The following is an 11,316-nucleotide window of genomic DNA, read 5'->3' as shown; positions in this document are numbered from 1 at the left end:
CTGTATACAGATAGTAAGGCGCAGGACAGGGTGCACCTGTATACAGATAGTAAGGCGCCAGGACAGGGTGCACCCGTATACAGATAGTAAGGCGCAGGACAGGGTGCACCTGTATACAGATAGTAAGGCGCAGGACAGGGTGCACCTGTATACAGATAGTAAGGCGCAGGACAGGGTGCACCTGTATACAGATAGTAAGGCGCAGGACAGGGTGCACCTGTATACAGATAGTAAGGCGCAGGACAGGGTGCACCTGTATACAGATAGTAAGGCGCAGGACAGGGTGCACCCGTATACAGATAGTAAGGCGCAGGACAGGGTGCACCCGTATACAGATAGTAAGGCGCAGGACAGGGTGCACCTGTATACAGATAGTAAGGAGCAGGACAGGGTGCACCCGTATACAGATAGTAAGGAGCAGGACAGGGTGCACCCGTATACAGATAGTAAGGCGCAGGACAGGGAGACACCAGTTCAGTTTGCAGGCAGCTCATCACTTTAGTTTTTATTGAGAATTTATGTTGAGGAAGGAGCCACACGGACCAGGAGCACCCTCCTATCCCAGGGTCCCTGGTGTGTGCCACAGGCCGAGCGCTCCCTATGGTGGGTACTCGTGTACAGGCCGAGCGCTCCCTATGGTGGATACTCGTGTACAGGCTGAGCGCTCCCTATGGTGGATACTCGTGTACAGGCTGAGCGCTCCCTATGGTGGGTACTCGTGTACAGGCTGAGCGCTCCCTATGGTGGATACTCGTGTACAGGCTGAGCGCTCCCTATGGTGGGTACACGTGTACAGGCTGAGCGCTCCCTATGGTGGGTACTCGTGTACAGGCCGAGCGCTCCCTATGGTGGGTACTCGTGTACAGGCCGAGCGCTCCCTATGGTGGGTACTCGTGTGCAGGCTGAGCGCTCCCTATGGTGGGTACTCGTGTACAGGCTGAGCGCTCCCTATGGTGGGTACTCGTGTACAGGCCGAGCGCTCCCTATGGTGGGTACACGTGTACAGGCTGAGCGCTCCCTATGGTGGGTACTCGTGTACAGGCTGAGCGCTCCCTATGGTGGGTACTCGTGTACAGGCTGAGCGCTCCCTATGGTGGATACTCGTGTGCAGGCTGAGCGCTCCCTATGGTGGGTACACGTGTACAGGCTGAGCGCTCCCTATGGTGGGTACTCGTGTACAGGCTGAGCGCTCCCTATGGTGGGTACTCGTGTACAGGCTGAGCGCTCCCTATGGTGGATACTCGTGTGCAGGCTGAGCGCTCCCTATGGTGGGTACTCGTGTACAGGCTGAGCGCTCCCTATGGTGGGTACTCGTGTACAGGCTGAGTGATCCCTATGGTGGACACTCGTGTACAGGCTCCCTAGTATATAGGTGAAGTGCTCTCTGTGGGGGGTAGGAGTATATAGGTCTCTGGAATAGGCAGTACATTTGCTATGTGGCATAATGCTCTGCAGCTGGGGTATATTTCTGCAGAGTATCACACATCAGCCGTCCGTTGCACTGCAGCCACATGACATTGCTTACACCCACAGCAGTGATTAGGAGGGTGACACTGACCCCCGGCAGGACACGTCCCAATCCTTCCTCAGGCGCTGATGGAGTTGGCCACGTCAGTAAACACCAGGCGGGTAGGTCTCTGCAGCGGGCACAGGCTGGTGAGCAGGACCTGAAACACAAGCAGATATCGCTGGGGTCACACGGACAGCCGATTATGTGCTGGACATAGATAAGGACCCCCAGGGGATCCGAGGCGGAGGGGGCCAGAGCGGCCAGGGATGGATGAAGTGTTGGACATGGGTGGTGGGTGGTATGTGCCGCGTCTGACTATAGATGAATGGCAGACATGTCTATTAGCGCTGATAAGAGCTGCAGTGTCGGCCCATTGTGTCCCTGGGCTCGCAGACACAAAACAAAGCGTCTTCCTTTAATTAAAACCAAACGAGCGAGGACTTGGCAGGAGCGCGGCGAGCGCCTGGCAGCGTGTGATGGACGGCAGGCACGGGAGAGGAGACGCCAGGGGCTGGACGGACACGTTAGAGGTAGATGAATGCTACGTGTGCTTAAATCCTCTGCACAGCAAGCGGCCTCTGATCTAACGCTCCCCACCGCCTGTAGCCAAAGGTTAGTCCATAGAAGTTCCCTGTGCACCTGACCTATGGCACTCAGCATGCAGTAATCATGTGCGGACAGTAGATGGCGCTGCAACATGGATGAGAACAATTTGAGCGCATCCGTGTCTGACGCTGGACTCCTAAGCTGCTCCTCTCTGTTATCAGCCACTGTCTGCAGTCCATCCATGCAGTACTGCCAGATGCTCCACAGCCGCCGAGACTGGCGCTAAAATATTCCCTCTAGTGGCCCCTACGTGTTGTGAAGGAGGAGGATTTACACCAATCCCATGAATATCCAGGAGAAGGCTCCGGGTCACGGATACCTCCGGGGGCGCTCACCTTCCCCTGTGGCTGCAGATCTCGGTTGGGCTCCAGCAGTTCCTGCTCCAGGTCTTCCTGCTCCTCAGCGGGGTCAAAGTTATACATGGGCATCAGCTGGTGGCGAAGCTTCTCCAACCTGCACAGAGGAGGCAGCTCAGAAACAGGGGAGGAGGACAGAGACAGAGCCAGGGGAGGGGGGGAGGAGGACAGAGAGAGAGCCAGGGGAGGGGGGGAGGAGGACAGAGACAGAGCCAGGGGAGGGGGGGAGGAGGACAGAAACAGAGCCAGGGGAGGGGGGGAGGAGGACAGAAACAGAGCCAGGGGAGGGGGGGAGGAGGACAGAGACAGAGCCAGCGGAGGGGGGGAGGAGGACCGCGACAGGGACAGAGGAGGGGGGGGAGGAGGACAGCGACAGGGACAGAGGAGGGGGGGAGGAGGGCCGCGACAGGGACAGAGGAGGGGGGGAGGAGGGCCGCGACAGGGACAGAGGAGGGGGGGAGGAGGACCGCGACAGAGACAGGGGAGGGGGGAGGAGGACCGCGACAGAGACAGGGGAGGGGGGGAGGAGGACCGCGACAGAGACAGGGGAGGGGGGGAGGAGGACCGCGACAGAGACAGGGGAGGGGGGGAGGAGGACCGCGACAGAGACAGGGGAGGGGGGGAGGAGGACCGCGACAGAGACAGGGGAGGGGGGGAGGAGGACCGCGACAGAGACAGGGGAGGGGGGGAGGAGGACCGCGACAGAGACAGGGGAGGGGGGGAGGAGGACCGCGACAGAGACAGGGGAGGGGGGGAGGAGGACAGAGACAGGGGAGGAGGACAGAGACAGGGGAGGAGGACAGAGACAGAGACAGGGGAGGGGGGGAGGAGGACAGAGACAGGGGGAGGAGGACAGAGACAGGGGAGGAGGACAGAGACAGGGGAGGAGGACAGAGACAGGGGAGGAGGACAGAGACAGGGGAGGAGGACAGAGACAGGGGAGGAGGACAGAGACAGGGGAGGAGGACAGAGACAGGGGAGGAGGACAGAGACAGGGGAGGAGGACAGAGACAGGGGAGGAGGACAGAGACAGGGGAGGAGGACAGAGACAGGGGAGGAGGACAGAGACAGGGGAGGAGGACAGAGACAGGGGAGGAGGACAGAGACAGGGGAGGAGGACAGAGACAGGGGAGGAGGACAGAGACAGGGGAGGAGGACAGAGACAGGGGAGGAGGACAGAGACAGGGGAGGAGGACAGAGACAGGGGAGGAGGACAGAGACAGGGGAGGAGGACAGAGACAGGGGAGGAGGACAGAGACAGGGGAGGAGGACAGAGACAGGGGAGGAGGACAGAGACAGGGGAGGAGGACAGAGACAGAGCCAGGGGAGGGGGGGAGGACAGAGCCAGGGGAGGGGGGGGGAGGACAGAGCCAGGGGAGGGGGGGGGAGGACAGAGCCAGGGGAGGGGGGGGGAGGAGGACAGAGCCAGGGGAGGGGGGGGGAGGAGGACAGAGCCAGGGGAGGGGGGGGAGGAGGACAGAGCCAGGGGAGGGGGGGGGAGGACAGAGCCAGGGGAGGGGGGGGGAGGAGGACAGAGCCAGGGGAGGGGGGGGGGAGGAGGACAGAGCCAGGTGAGGGGGGGGGGGAGGAGGACAGAGCCAGGGGGGGGGGGGGGGAGGAGGACAGAGCCAGGGGAGGGGGGGGGGGGGAGGAGGACAGAGCCAGGGGAGGGGGGGGGGAGGAGGACAGAGCCAGGGGAGGGGGGGAGGAGGAGGACAGAGCCAGGGGAGGGGGGGGGGGAGGAGGACAGAGCCAGGGGAGGGGGGGGGGGAGGAGGACAGAGCCAGGGGAGGGGGGGGGGGGAGGAGGACAGAGCCAGGGGAGGGGGGGAGGAGGAGGACAGAGCCAGGGGAGGGGGGGGGGAGGAGGACAGAGCCAGGGGAGGGGGGGGGGGAGGAGGACAGAGACAGAGCCAGGAGGGGGGGGAGGAGAGACAGACATAACCAATCGATCCAACACTACAGCCCAGTCATACATAAACATGTTCAATCAATACAAGAACATGATACAGACCAGACCCGTGCAATCAATCTAAGCTCCTCATAGCAGACATAACCAATCAATTCTGCTTATAAACATACCTCACTGGATACAGCGGGAGTAGTATCAGCAGAATTACTAAGGGAAAGGCTGTTACAAGTTACTGTAGGCCAATAGGCGAGATATGGAGATGCCTTAGGTGTTTATTCAACATATTGTATTTATGTGCTTTTTTTTTTTCTTTTACTGTTGTCGTGTATGTTCTTAAAATTGAAAATAAATAAAGAAATATCTGATTTATAAAAAAAAAAAAAAAAAACATACAGCAAATCCCCTTTCCTGACAGCCGGGCCCCATCACATCAGTGTTCAGGGGCCAAATCTTAGCAGCACAAGAGCCAGATTATCATGTGACCACAGAGAATCCCTTTAAGTGTAACAGATCAGCAGGAAGCTCACCTCTTCTGCTTCCTGATATACAGAACCTGGAGGCAGCGCAGCAAGAGACAAGGAGAGACACAGACATGAGAGGAGACACAAGCCAAGATATTATACCCCAGAGCTGCACTCACTATTCTGCTGCTGGTGCAGTCACTGTACATACATGACATTACTTATCCTGTACTGATCCTGAGTTACATCCTGTATTATACTCCAGAGCTGCACTCACTATTCTGCTGCTGGTGCAGTCACTGTGTACATACATGACATTACTTATCCTGTACTGATCCTGAGTTACATCCTGTATTATACCCCAGAGCTGCACTCACTATTCTGCTGCTGGTGCAGTCACTGTGCACATACATGACATTACTTATCCTGTACTGATCCTGAGTTACATCCTGTATTATACTCCAGAGCTGCACTCACTATTCTGCTGCTGGTGCAGTCACTGTGTACATACATGACATTACTTATCCTGTACTGATCCTGAGTTACATCCTGTATTATACTCCAGAGCTGCACTCACTATTCTGCTGCTGGTGCAGTCACTGTGTACATACATGACATTACTTATCCTGTACTGATCCTGAGTTACATCCTGTATTATACTCCAGAGCTGCACTCACTATTCTGCTGCTGGTGCAGTCACTGTGTACATACATGACATTACTTATCCTGTACTGATCCTGAGTTACATCCTGTATTATACTCCAGAGCTGCACTCACTATTCTGCTGCTGGTGCAGTCACTGTGTACATACATGACATTACTTATCCTGTACTGATCCTGAGTTACATCCTGTATTATACCCCAGATCTGCACTCACTATTCTGCTACTGGTGCAGTCACTGTGTACATACATGACATTACTTATCCTGTACTGATCCTGAGTTACATCCTGTATTATACCCCAGAGCTGCACTCACTATTCTGCTGCTGGAGCAGTCACTGTGTACATACATGACATTACTTATCCTGTACTGATCCTGAGTTACATCCTGTATTATACCCCAGATCTGCACTCACTATTCTGCTGCTGGTGCAGTCACTGTGTACATACATGACATTACTTATCCTGTACTGATCCTGAGTTACATCCTGTATTATACCCCAGAGCTGCACTCACTATTCTGCTGCTGGAGCAGTCACTGTGTACATACATGACATTACTTATCCTGTACTGATCCTGAGTTACATCCTGTATTATACCCCAGAGCTGCACTCACTATTCTGCTGCTGGTGCAGTCACTGTGTACATACATGACATTACTTATCCTGTACTGATCCTGAGTTACATCCTGTATTATACTCCAGAGCTGCACTCACTATTCTGCTGCTGGTGCAGTCACTGTGTACATATATGACATTACTTATCCTGTACTGATCCTGAGTTACATCCTGTATTATACCCCAGAGCTGCACTCACTATTCTGCTGCTGGAGCAGTCACTGTGTACATACATGGCATTACTTATCCTGTACTGATCCTGAGTTACATCCTGTATTATACTCCACAGCTGCACTCACTATTCTGCTGCTGGTGCAGTCACTGTGTACATACATGACATTACTTATCCTGTACTGATCCTGAGTTACATCCTGTATTATACCCCAGAGCTGCACTCACTATTCTGCTGCTGGTGCAGTCACAGTGTACATACATGACATTACTTATCCTGTACTGATCCTGAGTTACATCCTGTACTATACCCCAGAGCTGCACTCACTATTCTGCTGGTGGAGCAGTCACTGTGTACATACATGACATTACTTATCCTGTACTGATCCTGAGTTACATCCTGTATTATACCCCAGAGCTGCACTCACTATTCTGCTGCTGGTGCAGTCACTGTGTACATACATGACATTACTTATCCTGTACTGATCCTGAGTTACATCCTGTATTATACCCCAGAGCTGCACTCACTATTCTGCTGCTGGTGCAGTCACTGTGTACATACATGACATTACTTATCCTGTACTGATCCTGAGTTACATCCTGTATTATACTCCAGAGCTGCACTCACTATTCTGCTGCTGGTGCAGTCACTGTGTACATACATGACATTACTTATCCTGTACTGATCCTGAGTTACATCCTGTATTATACTCCAGAGCTGCACTCACTATTCTGCTGGTGGAGCAGTCACTGTGTACATACATGACATTACTTATCCTGTACTGATCCTGAGTTACATCCTGTATTATACTCCAGAGCTGCACTCACTATTCTGCTGCTGGTGCAGTCACTGTGTACATACATGACATTACTTATCCTGTACTGATCCTGAGTTACATCCTGTATTATACTCCAGAGCTGCACTCACTATTCTGCTGCTGGTGCAGTCACTGTGTACATACATGACATTACTTATCCTGTACTGATCCTGAGTTACATCCTGTATTATACCCCAGAGCTGCACTCACTATTCTGCTGCTGGTGCAGTCACTGTGCACATACATGACATTACTTATCCTGTACTGATCCTGAGTTACATCCTGTATTATACCCCAGAGCTGCACTCACTATTCTGCTGCTGGTGCAGTCACTGTGTACATACATGACATTACTTATCCTGTACTGATCCTGAGTTACATCCTGTATTATACACCAGAGCTGCACTCACTATTCTGCTGCTGGTGCAGTCACTGTGTACATACATGACATTACTTATCCTGTACTGATCCTGAGTTACATCCTGTATTATACTCCAGAGCTGCACTCACTATTCTGCTGCTGGTGCAGTCACTGTGTACATACATGACATTACTTATCCTGTACTGATCCTGTGTTACATCCTGTATTATACTCCAGAGCTGCACTCACTATTCTGCTGCTGGTGCAGTCACTGTGTACATACATGACATTACTTATCCTGTACTGATCCTGAGTTACATCCTGTATTATACCCCAGAGCTGCACTCACTATTCTGCTGGTGCAGTCACTGTGTACATACATGACATTACTTATCCTGTACTGATCCTGAGTTACATCCTGTATTATACTCCAGAGCTGCACTCACTATTCTGCTGCTGGTGCAGTCACTGTGTACATACATGACATTACTTATCCTGTACTGATCCTGAGTTACATCCTGTATTATACCCCAGAGCTGCACTCACTATTCTGCTGCTGGTGCAGTCACTGTGTACATACATGACATTACTTATCCTGTACTGATCCTGAGTTACATCCTGTATTATACTCCAGAGCTGCACTCACTATTCTGCTGCTGGTGCAGTCACTGTGTACATACATGACATTACTTATCCTGTACTGATCCTGAGTTACATCCTGTATTATACCCCAGAGCTGCACTCACTATTCTGCTGCTGGTGCAGTCACTGTGTACATACATGGCATTACTTATCCTGTACTGATCCTGAGTTACATCCTGTATTATACCCCAGAGCTGCACTCACTATTCTGCTGCTGGTGCAGTCACTGTACATACATGACATTACTTATCCTGTACTGATCCTGAGTTACATCCTGTATTATACCCCAGAGCTGCACTCACTATTCTGCTGCTGGTGCAGTGACTGTGTACATACATGACATTACTTATCCTGTACTGATCCTGAGTTACATCCTGTATTATACCCCAGAGCTGCACTCACTATTCTGCTGCTGGTGCAGTCACTGTGTACATACATGACATTACTTATCCTGTACTGATCCTGAGTTACATCCTGTATTATACCCCAGAGCTGCACTCACTATTCTGCTGCTGGTGCAGTCACTGTGTACATACATGACATTACTTATCCTGTACTGATCCTGAGTTACATCCTGTATTATACCCCAGAGCTGCACTCACTATTCTGCTGCTGGTGCAGTCACTGTGTACATACATGACATTACTTATCCTGTACTGATCCTGAGTTACATCCTGTATTATACCCCAGAGCTGCACTCACTATTCTGCTGCTGGTGCAGTGACTGTGTACATACATGACATTACTTATCCTGTACTGATCCTGAGTTACATCCTGTATTATACCCCAGAGCTGCACTCACTATTCTGCTGCTGGTGCAGTCACTGTGTACATACATGACATTACTTATCCTGTACTGATCCTGAGTTACATCCTGTATTATACCCCAGAGCTGCACTCACTATTCTGCTGCTGGTGCAGTCACTGTGTACATACATGACATTACTTATCCTGTACTGATCACTAATGTCATGTATGTACACAGTGACTGCACCAGCAGAAAAGTGAGTGCAGCTCTGGAGTATAATGCAGGAAGCTCTCACAGTTTGTTACAGTGTATCAGTAGAGTCTATTAGCAGTGGTGGATGTGTAGCTTGTGTCCAGTCTCACCCTGGTGGGGGCGGGGTCATACCATGGTCAGGGCGAGCCCAATGACAGTCACGATGCCCAGCGCCAGCAGCCAGGTGCCCACAGTGGGTGCTCCATTGATTATGACTCCCGTTGTGCTGTTAGTGGGGGGAGAGGCTGTGCCGGGCTCTGCACTGCCCCCCAAGGACAGAGGGGGCGGTCTGCTGCAGTTACTGTTCATGGTTGTATAGTCGTCACCGCGGGTCAGGACGCATAGTGCAACGGAAGCCTGAAGAAGAGACAAAGCCGGGTTATAGAGCAGGGCACAGCAGCTCTGGATGTGACTGGAGTATAAGACATGATATACCATCTAATGACTGCGGCTGTGGATGTGACTGGAGTATAAGACATGATATACCATCTAATGACTGCAGCTTTGGATGTGACTGGAGTATAAGACATGATATACCGTCTAATGACTGCAGCTCTGGATGTGACTGGAGTATAAGACATGATATACCATCTAATGACTGCAGCTGTGGATGTGACTGGAGTATAAGACATGATATACCATCTAATGACTGCAGCTGTGGATGTGACTGGAGTATAAGACATGATATACCATCTAATGACTGCAGCTGTGGATGTGACTGGAGTATAAGACATGATATACCATCTAATGACTGCAGCTGTGGATGTGACTGGAGTATAAGACATGATATACCGTCTAATGACTGCAACTGTGGATGTGACTGGAGTATAAGACATGATATACCGTCTAATGACTGCAGCTGTGGATGTGACTGGAGTATAAGACATGATATACCGTCTAATGACTGCAACTGTGGATGTGACTGGAGTATAAGACATGATATACCGTCTAATGACTGCAGCTGTGGATGTGACTGGAGTATAAGACATGATATACCATCTAATGACTGCAGCTTTGGATGTGACTGGAGTATAAGACATGATATACCATCTAATGACCACAGCTGTGGATGTGACTGGAGTATAAGACATGATATACCATCTAATGACTGCAGCTGTGGATGTGACTGGAGTATAAGACATGATATACCATCTAATGACTGCAGCTTTGGATGTGACTGGAGTATAAGACATGATATACCGTCTAATGACTGCAGCTGTGGATGTGACTGGAGTATAAGACATGATATACCGTTTAATGACTGCAGCTGTGGATGTGACTGGAGTATAAGACATGATATACCGTCTAATGACTGCAGCTGTGGATGTGACTGGAGTATAAGACATGATATACCGTCTAATGACTGCAGCTGTGGATGTGACTGGAGTATAAGACATGATATACCGTCTAATGACTGCAGCTGTGGATGTGACTGGAGTATAAGACATGATATAGCATCTAATGACCACAGCTGTGGATGTGACTGGAGTATAAGACATGATATACCGTCTAATGACCGCAGCTGTGGATGTGACTGGAGTATAAGACATGATATACCGTCTAATGACTGAGGCTGTGGATGTGACTGGAGTATAAGACATGATATACCATCTAATGACTGCGGCTGTGGATGTGACTGGAGTATAAGACATGATATACCGTCTAATGACTGCAGATTTGGATGTGACTGGAGTATAAGACATGATATAGCGTCTAATGACTGCAGCTTTGGATGTGACTGGAGTAGAAGACATGATATACCGTCTAATGACTGCAGCTTTGGATGTGACTGGAGTAGAAGACATGATATACCGTCTAATGACTGCAGCTTTGGATGTGACTGGAGTATAAGACATGATATACCGTCTAATGACTGCAGCTCTGGATGTGACTGGAGTCATACGTTATAAGGAGATGTGACTACATACATGGCTGCTTGGGGTTACAGTTTCCCACCTGTGACTGTGGCCGTGTATGCAGCAGCTGTGTGGCCCTCAGGGGCCCGGGCGGGTCCCTCCTCTGTGGCGAGGAATCTCCTCAGGAATCATTTATTATGGGCTCCTGCTCCTCTCATGGATAAGATGCTTAGCCCCACCCACATTCACTAAGAACTCTGACCTGATTGGTCACGAGGTCTGCCACTCACCAAGAACAGTGGCAGGGAAATGAGCGCTAACGCATAATCGAGTCACTGCGCATGCG

The 11,316-nt window shown here is 51.2% G+C and overlaps 1 protein-coding gene across 1 annotated transcript; it reads right to left on the bottom strand.

The window, feature by feature from the left end:
* Nucleotides 1-473: 473 nt before the first annotated feature.
* Nucleotides 474-11,226, bottom strand: C10H3orf18 (chromosome 10 C3orf18 homolog). Its single transcript, XM_072127576.1, has 5 exons — nucleotides 11,071-11,226; nucleotides 9,247-9,471; nucleotides 4,911-4,936; nucleotides 2,452-2,569; nucleotides 474-1,667 (listed from the first exon to the last, which is right to left on the bottom strand). The coding sequence occupies exons 2-5, from the start codon at nucleotides 9,421-9,423 to the stop codon at nucleotides 1,587-1,589; spliced, it is 402 nt and encodes a 133-aa protein (XP_071983677.1). The 5' UTR covers nucleotides 9,424-9,471; nucleotides 11,071-11,226; the 3' UTR covers nucleotides 474-1,586.
* Between the last annotated feature and the right edge of the window lie 90 nt (nucleotides 11,227-11,316).

Source organism: Engystomops pustulosus, chromosome 10 (assembly GCF_040894005.1).
Source record: "Engystomops pustulosus chromosome 10, aEngPut4.maternal, whole genome shotgun sequence".
NCBI classification, from domain to species: domain Eukaryota; kingdom Metazoa; phylum Chordata; class Amphibia; order Anura; family Leptodactylidae; genus Engystomops; species Engystomops pustulosus.
The sequence above is the reverse complement of the archived record's forward strand: the minus strand, read 5'-3'. Positions and strand labels throughout refer to the sequence as shown.

Bases quoted from the DNA above. Each gene is read 5' to 3' on its own strand.
- C10H3orf18 (XM_072127576.1), bottom strand. From the start codon at position 9,423: ATGAACAGTAACTGCAGCAGACCGCCCCCTCTGTCCTTGGGGGGCAGT. The intron at 4,937-9,246 runs GTATGACCCCGC...CGCTGCCTCCAG, and splicing joins TTGGGCTCGCCCTGACCATG to GTTCTGTATATCAGGAAGCA. The intron at 1,668-2,451 runs GTGAGCGCCCCC...CTTGTGTTTCAG, and splicing joins ATCTGCAGCCACAGGGGAAG to GTCCTGCTCACCAGCCTGTG.